Source organism: Castor canadensis, chromosome 17 (genome assembly GCF_047511655.1).
Source record: "Castor canadensis chromosome 17, mCasCan1.hap1v2, whole genome shotgun sequence".
Taxonomy (NCBI): domain Eukaryota; kingdom Metazoa; phylum Chordata; class Mammalia; order Rodentia; family Castoridae; genus Castor; species Castor canadensis.
In genome coordinates this window covers 42,068,748-42,096,364 of record NC_133402.1, presented here as the reverse complement: position 1 = coordinate 42,096,364, position 27,617 = coordinate 42,068,748, and the positions used below count along the sequence as shown (strand labels likewise).

The 27,617-nt window shown below is 45.1% G+C and overlaps 2 protein-coding genes across 13 annotated transcripts; both read left to right on the top strand.

Annotated features, from left to right (window-relative positions):
• Positions 1 to 276: 276 nt before the first annotated feature.
• On the top strand, positions 277 to 14,913 carry LOC109695123 (zinc finger protein 621-like). Of its 7 annotated transcripts, none has more exons than XM_074059483.1 (5): positions 277 to 498; positions 944 to 1,028; positions 4,898 to 5,024; positions 5,811 to 5,915; positions 7,889 to 14,912. In XM_074059483.1, exons 2-5 carry the CDS (start codon positions 1,005 to 1,007, stop codon positions 8,956 to 8,958), a joined length of 1,326 nt encoding a protein of 441 aa, XP_073915584.1. In that variant the 5' UTR covers positions 277 to 498; positions 944 to 1,004; the 3' UTR covers positions 8,959 to 14,912. The 7 variants fall into 7 exon arrangements, with proteins under 7 accessions (XP_073915584.1, XP_020033060.2, XP_073915586.1 ...); XM_020177471.2 differs by having other exon boundaries at positions 5,808 to 5,915; XM_074059482.1 differs by having other exon boundaries at positions 294 to 320; positions 5,808 to 5,915.
• LOC109695124 (zinc finger protein 621-like) lies at positions 7,893 to 27,465 on the top strand. 6 transcript variants are annotated; one of them, XM_074059487.1, is made up of 7 exons: positions 7,893 to 8,014; positions 14,927 to 17,082; positions 18,210 to 18,294; positions 21,571 to 21,697; positions 22,120 to 22,185; positions 22,511 to 22,618; positions 23,247 to 27,465. In XM_074059487.1, the coding sequence occupies exons 3-7, from the start codon at positions 18,271 to 18,273 to the stop codon at positions 24,215 to 24,217; spliced, it is 1,296 nt and encodes a 431-aa protein (XP_073915588.1). In that variant the 5' UTR covers positions 7,893 to 8,014; positions 14,927 to 17,082; positions 18,210 to 18,270; the 3' UTR covers positions 24,218 to 27,465. The 6 variants fall into 6 exon arrangements, with proteins under 6 accessions (XP_073915588.1, XP_073915590.1, XP_073915587.1 ...); XM_074059489.1 differs by having other exon boundaries at positions 14,927 to 17,790; positions 22,514 to 22,618; XM_074059486.1 differs by having other exon boundaries at positions 14,927 to 17,790.
• The last annotated feature ends 152 nt before the right edge of the window (positions 27,466 to 27,617 follow it).

Here is a 27,617-nt window from a genome sequence, read left to right as displayed (position 1 = left end):
AAGGCAGCACGCTCACCCAGCTCGCTGTGGGGGAAACCAGCGGTCCGAGGACCACGAGCGGGGCGGCCGAACGTCACTGTCCCCGCCCGCCAGAAACGCCGCGGACCCAGCTCACTGCAGTAGCCCCGCCCCTTCTGCCGGGCGGCGAGTCACGTGGGGTGGGGATGGCGCGGGGGGGGGGGGGGGGGAGGGGAGGCCGCGGATACCACCGAGACGCGCGGCCTCCAGCGGCCTAGAGGGCCCTAAGGCGTGCTCGCACTTCCGGGTCGGCGTTTAGTAGGCGGTGGGTGCGCGCGAGAGGAGGGAGCGTTTCTGCAGCGGTGAGGGCAGGTTGGCCGGGCCTGGCGTCCGCCCTTCCGTGAGCAAAGTTCCAATGGCTGCCTGTGCGTCCTCTCGCGGCGCGTGGGCTTCGGGGCCTCGCAGAAACCGCCCCAGAGCAAGCGAGGCCGGATCCTCCTGCTGACCTAAAACTTTGGTCCCGATCGCCTCCCGCGTCCGGTACCGACCTTTGTGATACTGAGTCCCGGGCCTGGGTGCAGCGTGAAGGTCCCCGCGGGGTCTGCGGTGGGCATGACTCCCTGAAACACTAGGACTTCACCCCTCATCCGCACCCCTCCACGCCTCCCCCTTCCTCTCAGAGGCATTCTCTTTTGGTCAATGCCAGGATCCTTGTAAGCATCTGTAAACTCCACGTGTGGAGACACCCAACGCTGTAGGGACACGGTTCACCTGGGACTCTCCACCCGCTGTGTGCGAATAGGTCAGATAGGCTCTGGGGACAAGGGAAATGGAGGACTGTCGTGAGGATCAGACAGAGCAGTGCTTAAAGAGGTTGCGGTGAGGAGCTTGAGAACAGCCAGAGGTGTCACCTAAACTGAGTGGGCCACAGGTGGCAGTGGGTGACAGACAGGTTCCATAGCACTCATGGCTCTTCTTCTCGTAGCTTCTAAGGATCCTGCTTTTCCAAGCCCAGAAGACAGTACGTGAAGCCAGGGACATCAGCCATGCTGCAAACAGCTTGGCCCCAGGTGAGCTGAGCTTCCTTTCAGTTACACTAGGTCTCAGGGAATGAGGAAAGCATGAAGAAGGGCTCATTTGGCCACACTTTGGCTACCCCTGGTTCTGTCACCAGGGCTGTGGCACATGGAACTATATGGTGGACAGTGGTGAGTTTATATATGTAGATGTAAGTGGAAGACTGGAGACCCAAGCCCGGAAATTCTCCTTGAATGTGAAATCAGATCTTATTCTACAAAGAATTGTCACCTGATGACACTAGAGAGCTTGTTCATTGAAGAGGTTGCCCCACAGATAGTGGGTATATCTCGGAGAGACCAGTGGTGTTGTGTCAGTGCATTTTGTAAATGCTAGATGCAAAGGGCTGAAGTGGGGGAGAAGGTTGGGTGTCCTGTAGAAACAGAAATAGCTGAGAGAAAGTGTTTCACAAGAGGTCAGAGAAGGCGGGAGAGGTAGGCACAGGTATTGTAGGTCATGGTGAAGATTCCAGTGACTGTTTTTAGTCCAGTGGGACTCCACTGAGGAGTTCTAAGCAGGGGGGAGGTGACATGGTGAGATTTATATAGTGAAAAGATTTTTCCAACCCTTACCTGCAAATTGGTTGTGGATGGGTATGAGTCAGTTAAGAGGATGTTAGAGCTCAGGTAAGAGATTAAGTATTGTCCTTTTACTGATTGTATTTATCTTTGAAGTAGTCATTATTGTTAATAGAAGTTTTAGACTCTCAGCAAAACTAGGCAGAAAGCACAGAGAGTTCCCAAGTACCTCCTGCCACCACCCAACACACAGCCTCCCACACTGTGTACTATCTGCACGAGAGTAGTACATGTGTTACTACTACATATGTTCAAGGAATGAACCTACAGTTGACACATCATTATCCCTAAAGTCCATAGTTTACATTAGCATTCATGCTTGTTGTGAACATCCTACAGGTTTTGACAAATGAACAATGGAATGTATCTATTCTACAGAAGAGTTTCACAGCTCAAAGAATCTTCTGTGTGCCTTCTGATCATCCTCCCCTCTACCGTAACCTCTGATAACCGCTGATCAATCTTTACTCCCTCCATAGTAGTCCTTTCCAGAATTATGTGTACCTGACATCATAAAATTTGTATCTTTTTCACGTTGACTTCTTTTAGTAATATGCCCTAAATTTCTTTGTGATTTTCTTCATGGAGTGATAGCCCAATTCTTTCTAGTGCTGAATAATATTCCATTGTCTGTATCACAGCTTATTCACCTGAAGGACATTTTGTTGCTTCTAAGTTTCGACAGTAAGAAATAAAGCTGCTGTACTTGTCCATTTGCAGATTTTTGTGCAGAAATAGGTTTTCAACTCTTTGGTAAAATACCAAGGAGCACATGGTAAGAGGATGTTTAGTTCTGGGAGAAACTGCCCTATTGTCTTCCACAGTTTCTGTACTGTTTTACCCTCCTACCAACAATGAATCAGTGTTCTTGCTGTCCACATGCTGGCCAGCATTTGGTGGTGTCTGTGTTTTGGATTTAAGCTATATTTTTTTTTCCTCAAACACATTGTTGACTAGTCTTTCAGAAGTATATTTTTAGGTGAGTATAAATGATCTCCTACCCTTGCATAGATCTTGTGGACTTATTTTTGAAGGGATAGTGGAGTTAATGGAATTCATAGGTAAATTTGGTTATAAGTAACTTACAAATTTGATTCTTCCCATTGAAGGAAAAAAGACATCCCCAGCCCAGATGCCTCACCACAGTACATTTTCCCTCTAATATTGGGCATATTTTTAGGACTCATGAAACTTGGGTCTATGTAATGGCAGGTGGGAAGGACAGTTTGGGGAGGAAGATTGGTGATGGTAGGTGGAAGAGAAAGGTGTGAGAGAAGCTTTGGAGATGGTTGGGAGCACATTTGCCTTGCTGTGAGTGGAAGTGAATTTGATTTTGCCTGGGAGCCCATGATTGCTGTCCTCAGAAACTAGTAATGCCCGGTCCTTGAAGCCATGGTTATTCAGCACAACTCAGTCTGCACTTTAGATTTTTGGCACACAGTATTTTGGGGGCCTTTGGACCTCGTTGCCCGATTTCAAGGCCAGCCTCCTTTGAGGACTGTCTAAATTTGTTCTTTTCCTTTCAGGGGCTCTTTTAGAACTGAGTTCTCTGTGTGCTCTTGCTTTGAAAGGATGCTCTCATAAGAATCTGCTAAATGGAGTCAGTAGGGGTGCCGTGAGCAGGTCAGGTTGCCAAAATTTGTCCTTGGTGTGTGTTCCTTTTTGCTTCCTCCAGGAGCAGTTATAGTAGCATTCCCTTCTCTCCATTCCCCATGCGGACTGCAGAGCTATTAGAATCTGACTTTGACCCTCTGAGGCTGCCCTGGGGACTCGTGGAAGGATTTGGAGGCTTTGGCTCCCATGGTGATGTGTGTGATTTTGAAACAGCTGACCTCAGTCCATGTTGGGGAAAAAGGCCCACATGGTCTGGAATGATGATTTGGGGAGTCTGAAAGCTGTTCTCCAGAGGGGAGGCAGGACCAGGTCATAATGGTTAGTAGGGGTTAGTCATGTTCTTGGAAAAGTTTGTGAGCCAAGTGTGAGGGACAGAATTGGTGTATGGGAGGAGCTCAGGTTTGTTCCACTGATTTGCATTGAAGTCCTATCTATACTACTTCCTGGCTATTTGATTTTAGCATAGTAATTAACCTTTTTAATTTTTATTAACATATTGTTGTACTGGGGGTAGTAATTAATCTTTGTGAATCTTAGTTTCATTATTTGAAAAATGGGTATAATAATTCTTACTTCACATACGCATTGTAAAGGGTTATAGGATTTAAATCACTAATAGCCTGGCATGCAGGAGCTAATCAGTGTTATCTCCATCCACTCTTGGGAAGATGGAAGTGATCTCAGGGAAGGCAGAGAGGGATACAGCTGGTATCCAGGGCAGCTTTGGTAGATAGGACAGTGCTCAGAAGACTGGGGAATGGATATGTGCCCAGAGACAAAACGCTGCCCACCTGTCCCTGAAAATAGGTAGTTCAGAGAATAGCTAGAATAGACAGGCTTTATAGTTCCTACAGGAGGGCCAGCTTTCCAGCTGGGCATGGTAGCTTAGGCCTGTAATGCTAGCTACTCGGGGCATAGATTGGGAAGATCGCAGTTTGGTGCCAGCTCAGGCAAAATGTTAGTTGGACCCCTATCTCAACCAATAATAGTAGGGCATTATAACACAGGCTTGTCATCCCATTTATGTGGGAATCATGAATAGGAGGATTGTGGTCTGGATGGCCTAGGATAAAGGTGAGCAAAAAAGTCTGGGATATGGCTCAAGTGGTAGAGTACCTGCCTAGGGAGAAGGAGGCCCTGAGTTCAAATCCCATACCACCCAAAAAAAAAAAAAGAACTAGCTTTTTGATAAGGCAGAAGGGTTTAAAAGAGAAATTCACAAAATTGTTGAGAGAAGCTGGGTACAGGGAAGAAATGGGGCTGTGCAGTGCCATGTGGGTGGATAGAGATGGTGAGTGGCTGCTGTCCTTAGTGAATAGTGTACAGACAGTAAGGTGACAGGCTATGGAGGACATGAGGGTGTAGGTGACAGAGGGCAGATCTGTACAGCCAGGAACATAGGGGTTGACATGGTTACCAGGGACAGAGCACTGAATGCTAGGCTGTGCAGTGGGATAGCAGTGTGGGCCATAGGGTTTTAGAGATGGGAGAGTGCTGGGGCTCCAGTTGAAAGGGGGAACACTGACTGGGGATCTGGGGGCTTTTCTTGCTAGAGCAAACCTTCAATTCGGCCCAGCGTTGTGGGCGCTGAGAGGGCTACCCCTTCCTGCAGCTCAGACTGCTCTCTCCTGCCCTTTATTGGGAGCTTGAGCAGGATTCTGTTGTTTCAGGAGTTGGTATCCTTTGAGGATGTGGCTGTGTACTTCACCCAGAGTCAGTGGGCCAGCCTGGAGCCTGAGCAGAGAGCCCTGTACAAAGACGTGATGCTGGAGAATTATGCAAATGTGGCTTCCCTGGGTAAGGCCTCTCAGGGGCCCTTTATGGGAATCAGATATGGACCTCAGAAGCTTTGGGGATCCTCATAGCCCTTAGGTTTAATGACTCAGTGAGGGAAGTCTGATCACCAGCTTCCAGAAAGACTAGGTGAGGAAATCCCTGGTTCCCTTGAATTTTTTTCTTTTTTCTTTTTTTTTTTCTTTTTTGGCAGTACTGGTTTAAACTCAGGGCTTCACACTTGCTAGGCAGATGCTCCACCACTTGAGCTACTGACTTCAGTAGCCGTTTTTTGTGTTGGCTACTTTCAAGATAGAGTGTAGCAACTATTTGTCCCAACTGGTTTTGAACCTCAGTCTTCCTGATGTCTGCCTCCTCTGTAGCTAGGATTGTAGGCATGATCCACCGGCACCCAGCTCCCTTGAATTTGAGAATGGACTTCCCTATACTACAGGGAAGGGTATGGATCTGAGTCCTGAGATCCTGGCATAGTTCCTTCATCCTTCCAGTTTTGAGAGCATTGCCCTCTCCTTATGGAGGGGTCTCACAGGAAAGCAGAATATACTTCTTCCGGAAGAAGTACTCTTCTACTTCAGAGCCAGGTCCAAGTTTCTTCCTGAGGAGAGTGGTATCTCGCTGGCTTCATTGTGGACCAGAGTTTGGACCCCTTTTTTGGAACTCAGCTCACCTGAAACTCTGGGTGCTCCATTTCTCTCCCTATTAATTAGCCCTATGGAGGGTGGGCTTGAGAGCGGTCTCAAGAACAGTGCTGGATGTCTTCCCCTCAACATGTGTTTCCTCCTGAAGTAGCAGGTCCTTTCCACACACCTGTTCTTATCTCCCTGCTGGAGAGAGGGGAAGCACCATGGGGCACAGATCCCTGGGCCCCAGAGGATCTGAAAGGCGTCAGTCTTGGTGAGTGAGAGCCTAGTGGCTGTTTCTTTTTTCCCTTCTTGATTACTTTTTCCTTTCACAGGGAAGGAACTCTGGGACATCTGTAAGGCAGCTCTCTGGCATCTCTGGCCTCTCACTGAATTCTGACCCTTAGCCTAAGAGTGTGTGTCTACACTGTCTGCTCATTCATGCAACCATATTCACAAGTTCTTGAAGTATTTCTTTTCTCATTTGCCAGTGGGAACTTTTTTATGCCTTTGTTTTTGTTGCAAAGAAAGGCATTTCTGCCAACTTTAAGGAAAATGTGATTCTGTGAGCCAAACTGATTTTTGTCACAGCTATAAACTTTATTTTAGATCTTCAACAATGACAAGAGTGGCTTTATCTTTTAGTATCTAAATAATCTAAAGCTTTAACTTAGTAATCTTAGGTCTACATTGTTTTTTTACAGATGGGGCTATAGAAGATGGGGCTGGGTTTAGCCTACAACACACACACATGCACACACATACACACATGCACAAAGGTCACCAGAATTCCCTGAGACTGTCACCACACCTGGCAGGTTTGGATCTCTTGGGTTTCTTTTGTTGGGAAGGGACTTCCTAGCCCTAACCTCATACACATTGGGATTTTGTATATAGCAGCTCCTTTCACAGTGATACCACAGGGCCCACAGCTTTCCTTTCTAACTTCTGTTCCAGTTACCTTTCTGAAGAAAATTTCTTTTATCCCAGAATATTATGTGGAATATTTTAAAATAAATGATTGGCATTACTTAGGATTTTGGCTGGTTTCCTAGGTTATAGGTGGGGTATCAGATGCATTTCATCCTGGGTGTCTCAGCCTCTGAGCCTTCTTGCAAGGCTGACCTGCCCTTCTACTCTTCCCTGCCTCTCATATCCCTTTGTCCTCTGGGGCTGTCTCCATCCCTGTCTGTCTTTTGAAATGCTTACTGTTTCTTGGTGACCCCTCTTCTCTCCTTTCTTCTTTTTTTCCCTCTTGTTTTCTGTCTTTCTGCTCCCAAGGTTCTTCCCATTTCCCCTGCCTCAGTTCACCTCTCTGCCCTCCTATAGGGAGCTCTTCCTAGCTGGCTTTCCTGTGTTTCTGGTGTCTTCATTTCTACAGTTATGTGTCACTATTTTTCTTTGTCTCTCTTTCTTTGTTGTGGATGTTTATATCCATTTCAAAGGCATATTTCTTTCTTTTATTTTAACTAGCACATATTAATTGTACAAAATAAGGCATTTGATTGTGATGTTTTTATACATACCATAATGTAATTTGATCTTATTCACCCTGTCTGTTACTGTCTTTCTTATTCCTTTTGCCTCCAACTACACCTTTCTTTTTTAACTTTCCTACAAAATTTTTAAATGGGTTTCATTTTGTCCTTTTCCTATGTATATACAATGTACTTTGGTCATATTTTTCCCTCCCCTTTCTTTTCCCCCTTGTACCTCCTGGTGGTTCCCCACCCTGTAGTATGTTTTGGTCTTTTTTTAGGTCTAGATTCTGCATATGAGAGAAACCATGCAATATTTGTCTTTTCGAATTTGGTTTATTTTATTATGATCATTCATTTTCCTACAAATGATATGATTCTGTTCTTTATGGCTGAACAATACTCCATTGTGTATATATACCACATTTTCTTTAAGCATTCATCTGTGGAAGGGTACATAGGTTCATTTCATGATTTGGCTATTGAATTGGACTGCAGTAAACACAGATGTGCAGGTGTCTCTACTGTATTCTGACTTAGATTCCTTTGAGTGTATGCCCAAGACTGGTATAGCAGGATCACATGGCAGTCCTATTATTAGTTTCTTGAGGAACTTCCATACTATTTTTCATAGTGGTGGCTGTGCTAATAAGGACTTCTTTTTCCTCAAGCATGTATTTCTAAAAATCATTCTACAAGAGGAAATTAGGATTCCTGGACCTTGTTTTTCTCCCATTTCAGTGACCAGTGACCTGTGTCTCTGTAATAGGTGATGAATCCTGGATCAAGAATGAAGAGACCCTTATAAAGCAGGAAGCCTCTGAAGAGATGGGGTTGCACAGAACATCAGGGGAAAGACTCCCCAGAAACCTTTCTCAGCATTTTGATGCTAAAAGTAAGACAGTAAGGCCTACTTTCAGTCTAAATCCAAATCTGATACTTCGTGGTGGCATGAAGTTCTATGAATGTAAAGAATGTGGGAAAATCTTCCGATATAACTCAAAACTTCTTCGACATCTGATGAGTCACACAGGGGAGAAGCCCTTCAAATGTAAGCAGTGTGGCAAGGCTTTCAAATCTAGCTATGACTGTATTGTCCATGAGAAAAACCACTTTGGGGAGGGGCCCTATGAATGTAAGGAGTGTGGAAAAGGGTTGAGTTCCAACACAGCCTTAACTCAGCACCAGATGATCCACACTGGAGAGAAGCCCTATGCATGCAAGGAGTGTGGCAAGGCCTTCCGCAGGAGTGCAACCTTTCTGCAGCACCAGAGGTTACACACGGGGGAAAAACTCTATCAGTGCAAGGAGTGCTGGAAAGCTTTTGGTTGTAGGTCACTTTTTATTGTCCATCAGAGAATTCATACTGGGGAAAAACCCTACCAATGTAAGGAGTGTGGCAAAGCATTCACTCAGAAAATAGCATCTGTTCAGCACCAGAGAGTTCACACTGGGGAGAAGCCTTATGACTGTAAGGTGTGTGGGAAAGCTTTCAAATGGTATGGAAGTTTTGTTCAGCATCAGAAATTGCACCCCGTGGAGAAGAAGCCCCTGAAGGCTCTTCGGCCAAGCCTGGACAGTCCCCAGTGCCTGTCTCCAACCTTAGCTCTGGTGCCTCTCCAGGGGATGGGCTCTGCTCCAGCAGTAGCTGTGCCTCCCCTGACCATTCCACATGCAATACTCATTCCTACCTCTGGGCCTTTCTTCATGCTGCTGCCCACATCTGGAATGCCTTCACCTCCCCAGATAGTGCGTGTCTTCCAAAGCCCTGCTCCCACTGTGAAGCCTTCCCCTATTATTCTGATCCCTTCTTCTCAGCCCTCTCGAGCTTTGTCATAGCCCCCCCTCCCTTCCTGGCTCTTAGGATGAGCAAATCTCTAACCCAAATTTTTATTTTTATTTTTTAATTCATGTTATATGTTAAAGCTATTTCACCAGAAGCTCCATTGTAATCTGTATACATTGAAAGACTATGTTTATATATCGTTTTTTGTCTGGGTAGAAAGAGGAAATACTGGACTTTTGCACTGGTCCCTTTCAACTTGCGCAATTGTGGCTGTGCGCACAACTGTGGCATAGATTGGTGGTGGTAGCAGAATTGATAGGTCACTTAGGTGTGTGAGGAGCGGATTAAAGCCTATGAGAACTAGACACAAGTAAGGCAAGATGCAGTTAATTTCTTTTACCTGTAGGCCGAGATAGGCACATTTCCTCAGCCACGAAACAGGGAAAGGCAGAACAGCTGGGTCTTCTAAGCTGTGTTCAGAGAAGCAGGAATGCAGGTTTCTCCTGTTGCAATATCACGCCCCTCCCTGTGGCTCCACCCTGTTTGCTGCTATAAAAGACCCCTGAAGGAGAAAGGGGGTTTTGCTTTTGGCTTTTGGGGCTTTACTTTAGGCTTTTTGTTGTGGGAAGCTTTTGGAAGAGAAAAATTGCTGAAGGGGAAAGGAAACATTGGATAGAAAATGCCAAAGGGAAAAGGGAACAATTGCTAAAGGGAAAATGTTAAAGAGGGATTGATAGAAAATCTGCTCTGAGAACTTTAATGTAGGCTTCAGAAAGCAAAGCTGAGAAAGAACTTCATACTTAGGCCTTAGGAAAGCTAAAGCTAAAGAGAACATGGGACAGTGCACAGTGCAAGTCTAAGGACTGACACCTTAAGAGTTATGCATATGCAGGTTGTAGGCACAACTGTTCATAGGTTTGTAGCGCCCAGGCTTTAAGAGAGCTAAAGAGAGATGAGACAGTGCAAGCTTGGGGGCAAAAGAATTTAAGAGCAGTTAAGGTGAAGATAAGCTGAGAGCAAACATGGGTCGGTGTGAGCCTAAGGAAAGAGGTTGTAAGCAAGGTTTTAAGGAACTGCAAGGAGCAAGGCCTTAAAGAATCAAGACAGAGAAAAAGAAGCAATGAAGGTTGTGCGTCACCAGCTGAGCATACAACACACCTGACCCTAAATGTCTGTCTATCCTGTATCTTCTCTAAAATCTGCAGTTGTCCCTAATTAAGCCCAGTTAGGTTCAGTAATAACCAAGGAGAGAGAGAGAAAACCTCGCTCCAGCAAGGGAGGGAGCGTGAAGAACAGTGCCCCCTTCGAGGTGTGTCAGGGCAGCTTGGGAAGAGGACGTCCCTGTATTGGACTACTGGAATTAGACAGAAGCAACCTAGGTGAAACGGGAGACAAAATGCAAGAATTGTGAGAGCAGAGAACTGGAAAAGGTTTCCAATAGTGGAATTTGGAGAATCATGCAGATTATTCAACGGGATAGTGGCTAAGAGAGGTTTAATACCATTGATGTTTCCTTTGTCAGGATCATTGAGGATCCCCTACTCTATGCAAAAAGTAATGTGAAATAAACAGTTACAATGTATGCAATGATGGAGGTGATAACAAATGTATAATCATCTTTAAGCAGAAAAAGGATATTATTTTGCTCTTGTTATCTGGACATTTCAGCTTTTGTTTCCTAAGTAGATGTACACAAAGACATTTGCCTTTGTTTCATCTGTTCTAAAAAATATATATATTTTTGTTTTCTCTTTGCAAGCACTGGCTTCTACATTTTATTTTCACCAGGGAGCAAGAGTTGTATGTATACATTTGGTGAACCACTAAAGAAATAACAATGATATAAATCCAACTTGGGAAAAATCTGAAAAGTTTTCACATTTGGTTTTGGAAATAAAGGGGGCTGTAGACAGGCATGGTGGTTCAAGCATGTAATCCTAGCTACTCAGGAAGCAGAGATTTCATATATGGATACAAACCAAATCCACTATATACACCCTCATTCCCCCTTGTACCTGCACTCCTCCCATTGGTATACACCCTTGGAAAAGATTTTATTTTTCCCTCCTGTCCTTCATTTTTAAAAAATTAAGTATATATTGATAGTCCAAGGGGGGTTCGACTTGGTACTTCAGGTCTGTATATATTGAATATTGCACAAATCTTTAAAGGGATGGAAATAAAAATTGTCAGCATCTCACCAACCATTTAAATTTCTCCCTGAGCTGAGAGAACTTTTGGGGGTGATGGCATTTGTCTATATATTGGTTATACAACTATATTCATGTGTCAAAACCCATCAAACTACACATTATTAGGGTGAATTTTTTTGTATAAAAATGACATCTCTTGGCCTGGGGTGTGGCTTAAGTGTTATAGTGCCTGCCTAGCAAGTATGCAGCCCTGAGTTCAAACCCCAGTACCACCAAAAAAAGCATACACATCTCAATAAACCTGACCAGAACTGAAGCCAGTGTTTCTCTTAGTTTTCCCTTGCAGATAGAATTTGTGGTGTTAACACAGTAGTGTTCATATCATTATTTTTTTCTTTATGCTTGGCAAACACTACCAGTGAGCTACACCTCTAACTCCCTATCAGGTTCTTAATGCTGTATTCCTACTTAATTTTTTTTTTTTTTTTTTTTTTTTTGCAGTACCGGGGCTTGAATTCAGGGCCTTCACCTTGAGCCACTCCACAAACCCTATTTTTGTGAAGGGTTTTTCAAGATAGGGTCTCGCAGAACTATTTGGCTGGCTGGCTTCGAACTGTGATCCTCCTAATCTTTCCCTCCTGAGTAGCTAGGATTACAGATGTGAGCCACCAGCGCCCAGCCCACTTAATCTTTAAAGTACCTTTCCATTTGCCACAACTGTCCTGAAACAGTGATTCTAAGAAGGGTCAGAGCCTCTAGCCACTAGATTGAGAATATAGCCAAGCCAATGAGATCCTAACATCTGCTAAAATCAGCACACTTCAAACACTTCTCAGTGTTGCCAACTAGTTCATTTTAAAATTAATTTAAATGTACCACCAATGCTGGGCATGGCGATTCATGCCTGCAATCCCAGCACTCGGGAGGCTGAGACAAGGATCAAGAGTTTGAAGCCAGCCCGGGTTACATAATAAACCTAATGTCAAAAAGGAAGTAACAGTGATCACAACTTCAGACTTTAGCATAAGGAAGTGTGGGGTAGGTGCTTGTACAGTAACTGACCAGGAATGAACCTCCCTGGTTGGGGTTCTCCTCTCTCTACCTCCTGTGCTCACCAGTGTGATAATTTTAAAGATCACTACACTGAAGCATTGGTCCTAAATGCATAAACCCAAGTGACTTTTGGTACCTACATATTTGAGTGAGCACTGGCATTAAACAAAGATGTGATCAGGAATAGAAAAGGAACCCAGATACAGATACCACATCCTCTCCCAATCAAGTTCAAAGACTTAATTTTGCATTTTTGCTATCAAGACCAATTCATCACTTCATATTCTTTTCTTGGTTTTTTGGTCTACTGGACCCTCCTCATGGTCACTGCCAAATTAATAAAAAATTCCAAGGCTTACATTGTCCCCACAGTGAGTCATCCCACTGGCTTATCAAATGGCTGTCCTTACATCCTGAACACAATCACCAGATACTTTCTCTGATTACCTCCTCCAGGGGCTTTGCATTTCACCTGTATCTCTAGTTACTTTGGCCAAATTCACCAGAATACCATATCCCCCAAAACTCCAAAATGTTCCGCAAACTCTCCAAACTCCAGTAGTCCCAGAAGGCAGGTGCAGATTCATGGCAGAGGCCCAAACTGGACACTATAAAGGACAGCTACTGCCATTGCCTACTCAGGGAATAGAAGAGAGAAATCAAACATGTGAGGACTTAAAATAGAATTAGGAAACAATGTCTTACACAAGACCAAACCAGGAAAGTACCAAGAAGACTCAGTGAAAACCTTGATAACTGGAGGTGCCATAGGAGTTGAGAACACAAGGAAGCTCACAGGGAGTGAGACAAGGGATCAGATGAGGGATTCAGATGAGAGATTTTGTGCATGGATGGCTTCCCAGAAGAAGCAAGATCTTGAAGGAATGACCTACTTGAACATTTAGATGAGGGGAGCAGAAGGAATGGGGGCACAGAAGGAGGAGTCACCCTGCATATGGAGAAGATGGGGAGACAGACCTAGCAGTGCAAGGGCAGAGCATGTGTGCTGGAGAGGCAGAGGGGAGAGGACAGAAGAAGGCTGGTGGGACTTCACTGCAATGGCCGTGAACCTTGGGCGGTTTCTTCCCACACTTCAAGTGTTCTCCACCATGCAGATTCCCTGCTGCTCAATCAGGACTGAATTGGAACAGAAACTTCTCCCACATCCTTGTATTTAGGGCTTCTCCCCAATGTGGATTCACTTATGGACAATGCAGTCATTGAATTGACTATGAATGCCCTCCCATGGTCCTTCTACTTAAAGCAATTCTCCCTGTAGTGGATACTCTGATGCCATATCTGTTTACAGTTATAGCTAAAGGTTTCCCCATAGTCCCCACATTTGTAGGGCTTCTCACCACCAAGGACTCTGATGCTAAAGAAGGTGGGAATTTTGACTAAAGGCTTGTTCACATTCTTCACAGGAGGGTGTCTTCTAGGTTTGGATTATCTGATACAGTGACAGCTTTGAGTGATATCTGAAGTTAGTCCCACATTCTTGGCACTTGTAGGACTTCTCAGTGTGAATTTGCTGGTGCTGGTGAAGAGTGTGGGTTTAAGAATCTGCCATCAGCACACTTGTAAAACACCTGCTCCCTAGGAATGCCTGTTTTAGACATGAGTTCCATGGCAACATGACTGCTTCCTCACTGTTCCTGGCTCTCTCCTCTCTTGATAGTGGACAGTTTATGACCCTGGGCTGTGAAATCTATGCCACCTTTTTTTTTTTTTTTTGTAGTACTGGCGTTTGAACTCAGGTCTTACACTTTGAGCCACTCCACTAGCCCTTTTATTGTGAAGGGTTTTTTTCCCAATATACTGTCTTGTAAACCATTTGGCTTCGCTGGCTTTGAATCGCAATCCTCCTGATTTCTGCCTCTTGAGTAGCTAGGATAATAGGTGTGAGCCACTGGTACCCAGCTACCATCTTCGTTTTTCAGATTGTTTTCTTCCTTGTGTCCTAGGACAGCTACTCCAGCCTGTCCGTTATTGGCAGCCTCCACCCTCTCTGCAGGACTGAGTCTCTAGATATGTTCAACCTTGGATTTTGCTCCTTATCCTCAGTCTTGGTTATACCACATAGTATGATTAAAAAGAAAACATGAGTCCCTTATTATTTGTGCTAGAAGGGGACAGGGATTAAGCAGAATCAGCATGCCTGGACACATGTGTTTTTAGAGAGCCCCATCATACCCAAAGTATCCCCAGAGAGAAAGAAAAACCCTTGGAGGTGGGAAGGTAGCAATGCCATGAAAGAGATAAAAGGGTGTAGATGGCAAAGCCATGGATTTAGAGAAATGCAAGCCAGGTGCAGTGGCCCATGTTGGTAATTCCAGCTCTTTGGAAGGCAGAGCTAAGAGAATTGCAAGTTAAGTCCAGCCCCAGGCAAAAAGCCCAAGACCCTGTCTGAAAAATAACTAAGGCAGAAAGATGTGAGATGTGAGATGTGGCTCAAATGGTAGAGCACTTTTCTAAGAAGGATGAAGCCCTGAGTTCAAATTCCATTTACCACACACACAATACACAAAAGGCAAATGAATAAAGGAAATGCAAATGGATGTAGAAGGTTCAGTACAGGGAAGTAATGATGAAAAGCAAGGTGTAGAAAGCGATCTCTGCACTGGAGGCAGCACCACAGGGCGGGAGAATCCCAAGGCCATCAGGCATGAGAGCTTCAGTTTAACCAGGCCTGCAGGTAATTCTAATGCACACCAGCGTCTGAGAGCTAAGTGGTTTATGATATACTGTCATAAGAAGGCCACTAGCCACCTGAAGTTAATTAAAAGGTAAGTAAATTGGAAATTCAATTCCTCAGGTACACTCACCACACTTCAGTGAGCATGTGATTATGGCTTCCATACTGGGCAGTGTAGACACCATTCCCAACACTGCAGAAAGTTTTACTGGACAATGCTGGAGTGAAGGCCTTAGCAGATATAAACAGACATATGCAGTGATGGCAAGAAGCAACACTGACAACTGAGGGAAGGCCACCAAGAAAGGCTCATCAAGATGAGTTCAAGGGCTGACGAGACTTTCTAAAAGACAAATGCTGAGAGTGTGGCTCAAGTGGTAGAGTACATGAGTTCAAATCCTAGTAGGCAATAGGCAAAAAGAAAAAAAAGTGTAGGAAGAAGCACTTGGTTAACAGAGGCTCCAAATAACTGAAGGATTAAGAGTATGAGAAAGAAAATTGTGATCGAAGGTTCTCCACCAAGTCTTGATTCTTTAAATTTACCTCAATTCAATATATTAAAAAAAAAAAGAAGCCATTAATTTTTTTAGCTTTATGAGGAAATGACAGGAAATGGAATGTGTGGACTGGTCTTTCTGTTTGGTGCACAAGCTAAGTAAGAATGACTGTTTTGCTGGATTTTGTGACATACTAGTATCCAAGCCTTGGAGGACTGAGGTGGGAAGACTGTAAGTTCCATGGCCAGCCAAGATGCACAAGATCCTATCTGAAAAAAAGCGACTTTTCATCCCTACAACTGCCATATGACAGGAGAAAACGCTTTCATGTTAAATTGTTCATAAAGAAGAGAAAAAACTGGAAAGGACCAGCATCGGCTCTACTTGCCTGTGCATAAGACTCTCAAGGTCTCTTTCCAGCAGGTGACCAGAGATCCAGCTCCTGGTACTTCCCCTCACTACAGCCAGGATATCAGTCTGGTTCATGGAATAGAAATGCTGCTAAAGGAGAAAGAAAAGGAACAAGAAGCCAGGAAGACTACCATCTCCTTTGTCCAGAGGTCCAAGTGAGATCAAGTGAGGAAAGAATGGATGCCACCATGTGTGAGGCTCCTTGGCCATGTGGGAAGGGCTGAGGTCTCACACCAGCAACAAGCACAATTTGCCAGCCCTGTGAGTGAAGGACAAATAGAGGCAGATTGTCCAGACTCCATCAAGATGCTGACAGCTCTGAGTGACACCTGACTGGAATCTCACCAGAGATCCCAGGAGAGGGACACCCAGCCATGCCATCCATCCCTGGCTTCCTGAGCCACAGACACAGAGAGAAAGTAGGTGGAAATTTTTTTCAACCACAGTGTTTTAGGATGATTGTGAAGCAGCAGCAGATTCCTAGCACACTCTCCATTATAGGACTTCTTTGTGTTCTGCAGTAGTTGGTACTTTTGTCTAAGTCATGTGAAAGGAATAACAAATTCCAAGAAGTGGGATCCCTATAAAAGAGCAAATACCTGCTACGCAGTGTCACTCTTCTGCTTCTTCTGGGGTCAATTCTCCTGTATAGCACCGAAATGCTTAATGAGTAGCAGCCAATTACCTGGGTCTGTGTTGACCAGAGAGGTCAAAATAAAATGAACTCTGCACCTCTTGCAACCAAATTGGTAAGAAGTGAGCAGATTAAGGCTGCTATAGGTGCAGTGATTTTCAGAAGCACTGCTACTGTAGTGAGGCACTTGGTTGGTGAATGTACAACAGGAGGGCCTCCAGGATTGGCTGGCTTTCAGGAGTTTCTATCACGGATTGGCTCATGATCAGAAGCTTGATGCTGCACAAAGTGCATTTGCTAACTTGCACATGCTTATTTACTCACAGTGAGGGAAGCACCCAAGTGAGGCTGTTGCGTGCTGGTTAATTTTCAGAGCATATGTGCTGACCTGAAATTATGTTATATAACTGCAACTACTTATTTGAGACTTGAGACTTTGGTCAAAGAATGGCTTTGGATTTTTATTCACAGAGGCTCCCTCCCTACATTGCCCAGGCCGGCCTCTGACTACTGGGCTCCAGCCTGATTCCTGAGTCACTGGGAACTACAGAAGCACTCCACTGTGCTGGCTTTTTCCTTCTAGAATATGAAAAATAAGAACTTTTAATCTTCACCATCCCCTCCCTGCCTTTTATTGTATTTTTTCTTCTGCCAGCCAAACCCGAAGAAGAGACCGTCAGAGACTGTCCATACCTTTACTTGTAGAGTGTTGTTTTTCTTTCACTCGGTGTCATGTGAGTATTGGGTGTTAAATGACTTTCTACTGCAAGGTTCCAGTCTCCTGTGGGTCCCAGGAACGGTTAGGGAGGAAGGACAGATGAGGTTAGTTTTCTGAAGAGCTGACACCGGCTCGGACCGCTTAGGGAACAGGGACGAGGCGCCGATCTCCACGCCCTGCACCGCCAGGCACCGGGAGCCGCGCGCCATGCAGAGCGCGGACGGCGAAGGCAGCGCGCTCACCTTGCTGCACTACGCGCTAAACCTGGGCTCTCAGGACTGCCGGGCTGCAGATCGGCCGCCTCACTCCCGGGGCGGGGCCAGGAACCGCAGGATGTCACAGTCCCCGCCCACCAGCAACGCCGGCCACCCAGCCAGCCGCAGCAGCCCCGCCCTTCCGCCGGGCGGCGAGTCACGTGACGGGCCGCGGGTACCACCGAGACGCGCGGCCTCCGGTAGTCTAGAGGGCCCTAGACGTGCTCGCACTTCCGGGTCGGCGTTTAGTGGGCAGCGGGTGCGCGCGAGGGAGGAGCGAGCGTTACGGCAGCGGTGCGGGCCGGGTCGGCCGGGCGTGGCGTCCTCGCTGCAGTGAGCAAGGTCCCAATGAGTGCCTGTGCGTCGTCTCGCGGCGCGTGGGCGTCGGGGCCTAGCTGAAGTACTCCGAAAGGCAGCGAGGCGGGATCCTTCTGCTGACGTAAAATTCTGGTCCTGCGTCCGGCACCGACGTTAGTGATACTGTGACCCCGGCCTGGGTGCAGCGTAAAGGTCCCCGCGGGATCTGGGTGGACATGACTCCCTGAGACAGTAGAACTTTGTCCCCCATCCGCACCCGGGCAGGTCTGCCCCTCCTCTCAGAGGCATTCGCTTTTGGTCAATGCCAAGGTCCCGTAAACGTGTGTAGACACCCCACGCCGCAGGGCCACAGTTCACCTGGGACCCTCCATCCACTGCGTGGGGGTCGCGCAGGAAGGCTCGGGGGACAGCGGGGAATGGAGGATTGTATGAGGGCCAGGCTGTGCAGTGCTTAAAGAGGTTGCGGTGAGGAGCTTGAGAACAGCCAGAGGTGTCACCTAAACTGAGTGGGCCACAGGTGGCAGTGGGTGACAGACAGGTTCCATAGCACTCATGGCTCTTCTTCTCGTAGCTTCTAAGGATCCTGCTTTTCCAAGCCCAGAAGACAGTACGTGAAGCCAGGGACGTCAGCCATGCTGCAAACAGCTTGGCCCCAGGTGAGCTGAGCTTCCTTTCAGTCACACTGGCTCTGAGGGAATGAGGAAAGCATGGAGATGGGCTCATTTGGCCACACTTTGGCTTCCCCTTTGGTTCTGAAACCAGGGCTGTGGCACATGGAAAGTGGTGAATTTAGATGTGTAGATATAAGTGGAAGACTGGAGACTCAAGCCTGGAAATTCTCCCTGAATGTGACATCAGATTGTGTTCTACAAAAAATAGTCACCCCCATCAGAGAGCTTGTTCATTGAAGAGGTTGCCCCACAGATAGTGGGTATATCTCGGAGATAGCAGTGGTGTTGTGTGAGAGCATTTTGTAAATGCTAGATGCAAAGGGCCGAAGTGGGGGAGTAGGCTGGGTGTCCTGTAGAAACAGGAATAGCTGAGAGAAAGTGTTTCAGAAGAGGTCAAAGAAGGTGGGAGAGGTAGGCACTGGTAATGTAGGCCATAGTGAAGATTCAGAGACTGTTCTGAGTCCAATGGGAGTCCACTGAGGAGTTTTAAGCAGGGGGAGGTAACATGGTGAGATTTATATGGTGAAAAGATTTCACCCCTTAGTAGTGAATTGGTTGTGGATGGGTGTGAGTCAGAGGATATTGTAGCTCAGGTATTGTTTGTTCATTCATTATATTTATTTTTGAAATAGTTTTTATTTGAAAAAAATTTATAGAAGATTTAGGTTCAAGGGGAAATTGAGAAGAAATCACTAAGTTCCCAAATACCTCTGTCACCATTCAGGGCATAGTCTCCAATTCTGTACAGTCTGCACAAGAGTAGCACATTTGTGGCTTTTGAGGGGGCAAATTTTATTTTTCATTCACCATATATTAATAAAACGAGGGAGTTCCCTGTGATAATTCTGTATATGTGTCCAGTGTACTTAGAACCAAGTCTCTGCTCCACTATATCCCCATACCCTCTCTCCCTCTTCCCCTCTCATTCAAACAGGGTTTGGTGAGTTTCCTTATTTTGTCCTCATATCTATATATGCAGAGTACTTCATCCTCTTCACCCCTCAGTATATTTCCTTTTCCAGAGTGGTACATTTGTTACAAGGGATGAAGCTTCGTTCACACATCATTATGCCCTGAAACCATAGTTTATATTCACTCCTGGTGTGGATATCCTACAGGGTTTGAACAGATGTTTAATGACATTATCCATCATTATGGGATCCTACAGAATAGTTTCACTGCCCTAGAAATGTTCTGTGTGTCTCCTATTGATCCCTCCCTCCACCTTGACCTCTGACAATCACTGATTGACCTTTCTTCCATAGCACTGTCTTTTCCAGAATGACATATAGCTGGTTGAGAAAGCGTATAGCTTTTTCACATTGGCTTCTTTCAGTTAGTATGATTCCAGGTTCCTCAGTAATTGCATGGCATGCTAGGTCATTTCTTTTTAGTGCTGAATAATATCCCATTGTCTGTACAACTTTATTGATCCATTCACCTACTGAAGAACATCCTGGTTGCTTCCAGTTCGGGCAGTAAAGAAAAGCTGCTTTACTTGTCCATGTGTAAGGCACAGGTTTTTCCTGCTACTTTGTTAGAATATCAAGCAGCATGATTGCTGGATCACATGGGAAGAAGATGTTTAGTTCTGCAGGCTGCTGTCCACCTGCCTCCCAAGCCTCTGTACTATTTTGCATTCCCACCAGCAATCAGTGAGAGTTCCTGTGTCTGTTTTGGTTTTTGCCGTATTGGTAGGTCTGTAGTGCTCTCTCTTTGTCCTTTTAATTCACAGTTTCCTAACAACATAGACTATTGAGCATCCTTCAAGTGTCTATTTGCCCTCTGTGTTTTCTTTGCTGAGTTATCCACATTTTGACAGTGAGGAATAAAGCTGCTCTAATAGTACATGGGCAGGCATAGGTTTTTCTGCCCCTTTGGTAAAATACCAAGGAGCTTATATAATGTTGAGCATTGTCCTTTCAATTTGCAGTTCCTTAATGACATATTAATGTTGAGCATCTCCTTTTTGGGGGTGACAGGTGGACCAGCTAGTTTAGGAGTATCAGAGACTGACCATGCCCATCTGGGACTACACTGGGTCCTTATGGAAGGGTTCAGAGGCTCTGGCTTTCTGTGTGGTTTTTGAAACAGCTGAGCCCCAGTCCAAGTTGTGGGAAGGCGTGCATGTAGCCAGCAGAGAAACAGTAAAGATGTATTGAACGATTTGGGGGAAGTTGGAGAATTTGAGAAGCTGTTCTCTGAAATGGAGGCAGAAATAGGTCTTGATAAGGTTTAGTGTTTAGTCATTTTTTGGAAAAGTTTATGAGCCTAGTACAGGAAAATGTATGAGAAAAACTCAGGTTTGTTTCAACAGATTTGGATTAAATTCCTACCTCTACCACTTCCTGGCTGTTCGATTTTGGCATAGTAACTAATTTTTCTGAACCAACTCTCATCACTTGTAAAACGTGAATAATAATTCCTACCTCACTTATGTTTGTAAAGGATTACAAGATTTAAAGTCACCCAGCTAGGAACCTGGCCCACTGTAGCTAATCAACAAGTGTTTGCTCACTTCAGTCTTGGGAGGGAAAGAGAGGCAAAGCCAGTGACAGCAACAGCTTTCAACAGCTTTGTTGGTGGGATGGAACTGAGAAGACTCTGGGATGGATCTGTGCTCAGGAACAGGAAACTGCCAGCCTGTTTCTTAAGACAGATGATTCAACCAATGACCAGAACAGGCAGACTACAGGTTTCTTTCAAGAGAAACAATTTCTTACAAGTCAGAAAGGTAGAAAAGAGAAATGTGCAAAATACTGACAGTGTTAGTGAGCAGGGACAAATCTGTTCCCTCTGGACAATATTGGAAGAGACTGCAGAGAAGCTGGGTACAGGGAAGAAATGGGGCTGTGCATGTGTGGTGTGGATGGGTAGAGAAAGGGTGAGTGGCTGCTGTCCTTAGTGAATAGTGTACAGACAGTAAGGTGACAGGCTATGGAGGACATGAGGGTGTAGGTGACAGAGGACAGATCCGTACAGCCAGGAACACAGGGGTTGACATGGTTACCAGGGACAGAACACAATGCCAGGCTGTGCAGTGGAATAACAGTGTGGGGCCCTAGGTTTATAGAGGTGGGAGAATGCTGGAGCTCTAGTTAAAGGAGGAACACTGACTGGGGATCTGAGGACTTTTCTTGCTAAAGCAAACCTTCAATTCGGCCCAGCGTTGTGGGCGCTGAGAGGGCTACCCCTTCCTGCAGCTCAGACTGCTCTCTCCTGCCCTTTATTGGGAGCTTGAGCAGGATTCTGTTGTTTCAGGAGTTGGTATCCTTTGAGGATGTGGCTGTGTACTTCACCCAGAGTCAGTGGGCCAGCCTGGAGCCTGTGCAGAGAGCCCTGTACAAAGACGTGATGCTGGAGAATTATGCAAATGTGGCTTCCCTGGGTAAGGCCTCTCAGGGGCCCTTTATGGGAATCAGATATGGACCTCAGAAGCTTTGGAAATCCTCATATCCCTTAGGTTTGATGATTTAAGGAGGAAAGTCTGTGATCACCATCCTCCAGCTGAGCTGGGTGGGGAAGGAAATACCTGGTTCCCTTGACTGTTTTTTTTGTTTGGTTGGTTTTTTTTTTTTTGGCAATTTTGGGATTTTAACTCAGGACTTCACACTTGTTGGACAGGTGAGTCACTCATTTTGCCAGTCCTTTTTTGTGCTGAGTATTTTTAATCTAGGGTCTCGTGAACTATTTGGGATGGTTCTGAACTGCTATCCTCCTGATCTCTGCCTCCTCAGTAGCTATGATTACAGGTGTGAGCCACAGTGCCCGGCTCCCTTGAATTTGAAACTGGACTTCCTTATACTACAGGGAAGGGTGTGGTTCTGAGCCCTGAGGACAAAGCCTTGAGGAGAAGGTCCTTTCCTGGCATTCCAGGTGAGCTCTTTGTTGCTCCTTCCAGTTTTGGAGGCATTACCCTCTCCTTTATGGAAGAGTTCCCAGAAAGTTGTGCATACACCCTTCTTAAGGGACTCTCCTTTCTTCTATATCATGGCTAGATCCCTGCTTTTTCCTAAGGAGAGTGCTATCTCCTTGGCTTCATATGGGAGTAAAATATGGACCCCTCTCTCAGGCTCCCTGTTCAGCTCATCTGATCTCCTGAGTGCTCTATTTCTCTCCCTGTTGACTGGATGGAGGGTGGGCTGAGATGCCTCAGGAACAATGCTGGCTGTCTCCTCTCAGTTTGTGTTTCTTCCTGAAGTAGCACATCCCTTCCACAAACCTGTTCTCATCTCCCAGCTGGAAAGAGGGGATGCACCATGGGGTCCAGATCCCTGGGCCACAGAGCATCCAACAGGCATGAGTCCTGGTGAGTAAGAGCCTAGTGGCCACAACTGATAACACCCAGCTTCTGTTCCAATTGCCTTTATGAAGATAATTTTTTAAATTCTAGAATATTGTGTAGAATATTTAAAAATAAAATGACTATGGCATTACTTAGGTGTTTGGCTGGGTGGAGTATCAGATCTGTTTTTGTTTGGGTTAGTTCTCAGTCTGTGAGCCCTCTTACTGTGCTGACCTGACTCTACTCTTCAGAGTCTGACATCTCCTTCCTCTCTGGGTCTCTGTCTCTCTGTCAGCCTTTGAAATGTTTTCTGTTTCTTCGTGAGCCCTCTTTGATCTCATTTTTTGTTGTTGTTTCCCTTCTTGCCTTCTCTCTTCCCATTCCTGAGCTCCTTCTTCACATTTCCTCTGCTTCACTTCATTTCCCAGCCCTCCTCTGGGGGACTTCTTCACTATCTGTTCTATCTGTCTCTGGTGTCTTCATTTGTCAGTTGTATGTCACTATTTTTCATTGTCTGTCCTTCTCATTTATGGATGCTTGTAGCTATTTCAAGGGTACATTTCTAAAAATCATCCTGCAAGAGGAAATTGGGATTCCTGGACCTTGTTTTTCTTCCATTTCAGTGACCAGGACCCCTGTGTCTCTATAATAGGTGGTGAATCCTGGATCAAGAATGAAGAGACCCTTATAAAGCAGGAAGCCTCTGAAGAGATGGGGTTGCACAGAACATCAGGGGAAAGATTCCCCAGAAACCTTTCTCAGCACCTTGATGCTAAAAGCAAGACAGTGAGGCCTACTTTCATTCTAAATCCAAACCTGATACTTCGTGGTGGCATGAAGTTCTATGAATGTAAAGAATGTGGGAAAATCTTCAGACATAACTCAAAGCTTCTTCGACATCAGATGAGTCACACTGGGGAAAAGCCCTTCAAATGTAACCAGTGTGGCAAAGCTTTCAAGTCAGGCCATGAATGTATGGTCCATGAGAAGAACCACGTTGGGGCGGGGCCCTATGAATGTAAGGAGTGTGGAAAAGGGTTGAGTTCCAACACAGCCTTAATTAGGCACCAGATGATCCACACTGGAGAGAAGCCCTATGCATGCAAGGAGTGTGGCCAGGCCTTCCGCAGGAGCGCAACCTTCCTTCAGCACCAGAGGTTACACACAGGGGAGAAGCCCTACCAATGTAAGGAGTGTGGTAAAGCCTTCACTCGGAAAATAACATCCGTTCAGCACCAGAGAGTTCACACTGGGGAGAAGCCTTATGAATGTAAGGTGTGTCGGAAAGTTTTCAGATGGCATGCAAATTTTGTTCAGCATCAGAAATTGCACCCTGTGGAGAAGAAGCCCCTCAAGGCTCTTCGGCCAAGCCTGGACAGTCCCCAGTGCCTCTCTCCAGCCTTAACTCTGGTGCCTCTCCAGGGGCGCGGCTCCACTCCAGCTATGGCTATGCCTTCCCTAACTGCTCCTCATGCAGTACTCATTTCTACCTCTGGGCCTTTCTTCATGCTCCTGCCCATATCTGGAATGCCTTCTTCACCTGCCCAGATAGTGCATGTCTTCCAGGGCCTTAGTCCTGTAAAGCTTCCCCCAATTATTCTGACCCCTTCTCACCCCTCATGAACTTCATCTTGGCACCCCTGTGACTCATAGAGCAGATCACCAATCTGACTTGAATTTCATTTTATTTTTTGTTCACTTTACATCCATTTCTGCGTAAACTCCATTATAGTCTATACACACTTAAAGTTTGTGTTTCATTTTAGTAGAATATCTGCAGACCTGAGAAAGGAGAATCCTAAGCCACCTTGGAAGAAGTGGAGCAGCCATCTATCGTTTATGCTAGAATATCCCCTAGACTGAACAATTGGGAAATCATGGGTCTTTGGCATTAGCAGATGCTGGCAGGGCTTAGGACAGGAATTGGCTAAAAAGTCATGCATCTCTGGTTGCCTCCTCTATTTCCTCATTATCTGGAAAAGTAAAATTGTATTTTGGAGGACAGTTGTACCAGGCTGCCATACTGAATGGCTCTTTTCCATCACTCTTTAACTTTTTTTTTTTTTTTGAGGTACCAGGGTTTGAACTTGGGGCCTCCATCTTGAGCCACTCCACCAGCCCTTTTGTGTGATGGGTTTTTTCAAGATAAGTTCTCGCAAACTGTTTGCCTGGGCTGGCTTTGAACCACAGTCCTCTTGAGTAGCGAGGATTACGGGCTACCCTGTAACTTTCTGCCTCTATTTCTATTATAAATTCTTCCATCCAGGCTTATGTATACTCTAGGATGAAAATCAGAAGAACTTTGTTTGGGGAATCTGTTCAGAGTAAGTGACAAGGCCATGGTACCGACAGACATCTCAGATTCCCTAATGAAATGGCCCTATAGAAAAGTCCCAATTACACACACACATCTTTTTTGAATGCTCCATTCTTAGGTATAAACAAATAAATAAAAGAGGCTGAAATAAGTGAGACTGAAAGAAACAGTAATAAAGCTCACTTGAAGGAGACAACTGCAAGAAGAGGTAGACTTGCTATCCTAAGACTGGAGGAGATGTTTGCATCCCTGAACAATCACATGCTATAAAAAAAAGGAAAGTTCAGGAAATAAAGAGCTCTTCAAAACTAGAAGTTCATATCAGAGACTCAGTATAAGTAATGGAAAAGAAAGTTAATAGAATCATCCAGAACATACTTAACATAAAAATGGTGAAAGTAGCAAAGAGAGGTCAATGGTTTGGTGGCTATCAAGGAGAGAGGTGGAGAGTCGGAAAAGAAATAATTTGGTAGTTCTTGCCTATATCCTCACATTGAATGCTTGGGCTCCATGGCTTCATTAGCACTTACTAAGATGACACTCTTAGTACCTAAAGGAAGGCTTCCCCAACTCAGGCCCCCAGGTCTGTACTAGCAGGAATGATCCATTCCCCTTTGTATTCTCTATCTCCTCCCAGCCAATATTGTTATACAAGTGCTAAAGTCTCAGAATAGTATCAACATGGCCTGATGTTGATCTTAGTCACTGAACTTCCAGAATAACCCTCACTTCCTGCAAATGTAATCCCGTATCTCTGCCCATTCCCCCATGTTCATCTCTTACCTTTATCTAATGACAAAAAAACTGTTCATTCTGCTCTCTACAACTGGCCGCCCACTGACAGCAAAATTATATATCTTGGACATCTCTGAACATTATCTTCTTCCTCTAATCCTTGAGGACACCTTCCCCACGCCCTCTGAACTGGTGGTCACTGTCTTCCACAAATCTCATGCCAGATATCCAGTATCTTCTGTTTCTCTTTGGCAGTTTCAGGCCATTCTTCACCAGTCTACTTTCCTAAATGCCTCCAGCTTTGAACCCTCATCAGGCTGTAGCGCCTAACTTCTGCATCACTTGTTCATTTCATGGAGATTATACATAAAGATCTTAATATTAAAGGTGTGCAGCACTTTAACATCATTCTTGTTTTAATTGTTGGTGATTTCAAGAGAGAACTTTCTAGTATCCTTCATATTTCATTTTTCGTCCTCCATTTTACCTCAACCACTCACCTTTGACCATAGCCTAGCCCTTGTGACCACCAAAAACATCACCCCTCTGTGACCTCAGCACTCTGTTACCTATCTTTAGAAATTTATTTCATATAGGATCATGATGCTCACAGTCCTTTACCCTTGTTCTTCCTTTTTCACTGACCTTCACTCCCTTGGACTTGTTCTTTCCTCTGTGATACATGTCCATTCTTTATCATGCTTAAATAGTCAATACTTGCAATAATTCCATTACAGTCTCCCTTACTCCCTTGCTTCTCTTGCTCTGTCATGCTCAATTGGCAGAACCCCAGCTCTGACTAAGTATACTTCTTTGCCTTGTCTGCTCCTGCACACATGCTACCAAAGTGATTGGGAAAGAACACAGGGCCATCCTCAATTGTGTCATTATAAATTCATGACCAGTAGCTTCAAGTAGGCCCTTCATGTCTCTTGACCATCTACTCCATTTCTGGTGTTCATGTAACTCCTCCAGTTTCCTAGTTTCCAGTTTCCTCTCTTACATGCTTCGTAAAACCCCAACACCTTCTCAGTCCTTGCATTCAACTGGTGATTGTGGTTCTGACCTTTGCTGGAGAACAGTCAGCTCCAGAGAGTGGCTGTGCCTTAGCCTAGTGCCAGGATGAGTAGACATGAGCCAGTTGGGCCAGATGACCTATAAGTAACTTAGTCTGTCGATCTACTTTTCATTTGTACTATCTGACCCTTGAATTTACCACCATGTTCTCAGTCACTCCTACTAAAAGCAGTTCCCTGTTTTTAAGGGTCTGTCCTGTTTCTGTGTCAGATAATATTCAGTTATAGCCAACTGAACACTAAACAAGTAGACTGGGATTTGCTACATGCTGTTTGTTAGCTTACAAAATTTCTAAGAAGGGACAAAGCTGGGATGATATCTAGGCAGAAGCCAAGGAAACCCAGTAAATATACCACCAAATGGTTCTAGTGGAAATACGGCGACTGCTGCTACCTACCACTGAACTGCCAACCCCACTGACAACAGATTTCCTTCAGGTTGTTGAGGAAAAGAAAAAACGCCACTATGTTCATTTTGGTAATCTTGGATCTTCTGATATTTTTGCCTTCTGCAAGAGTGTTCCTGCTCAGTGGAAGTTGGTTTTGTTTGTATTCAAGTAGCAGGCACTTCTGGGAAATACTTTTTGGATTCTACCTGGAAAAGAAAGTCATAATGTACAGAAGTCCTATAATGGGCAGCTATAATTACCAGATTTCCATTAGTAAAGGGTGGGTCAGGAAGAACAACAGCAGATATTTTTAAAATGAATTTATGAAATTAAAAGTAATACCAAACTTCCAGACATGGGTTGTGTGAGTATGTGTGACAGGGAAAGAGGTGGTGGGGAGAGAAAATTATATAAAAGAACAAAAGAATTTTGAATTCAGTTGGGGGTTTTTGGCCTAACATGTTATATGTAATGATCATCAAAGATGGGACAAAGCAGCCCCCACA

Coding starts and splice junctions, on each gene's coding strand:
- LOC109695123 (XM_020177471.2), top strand. CDS start 1,005: ATGCTGCAAACAGCTTGGCCCCAG. Junction 5,025..5,807: donor TGCAAATGTGGCTTCCCTGG/GTAAGGCCTCTC, acceptor TTCCTCCTGAAG/TAGCAGGTCCTTTCCACACA. Junction 5,916..7,888: donor TCTGAAAGGCGTCAGTCTTG/GTGAGTGAGAGC, acceptor TCTCTGTAATAG/GTGATGAATCCTGGATCAAG.
- LOC109695124 (XM_074059487.1), top strand. CDS start 18,271: ATGCTGCAAACAGCTTGGCCCCAG. Junction 18,295..21,570: donor TGCAAACAGCTTGGCCCCAG/GTGAGCTGAGCT, acceptor CTGTTGTTTCAG/GAGTTGGTATCCTTTGAGGA. Junction 21,698..22,119: donor TGCAAATGTGGCTTCCCTGG/GTAAGGCCTCTC, acceptor CTTATACTACAG/GGAAGGGTGTGGTTCTGAGC.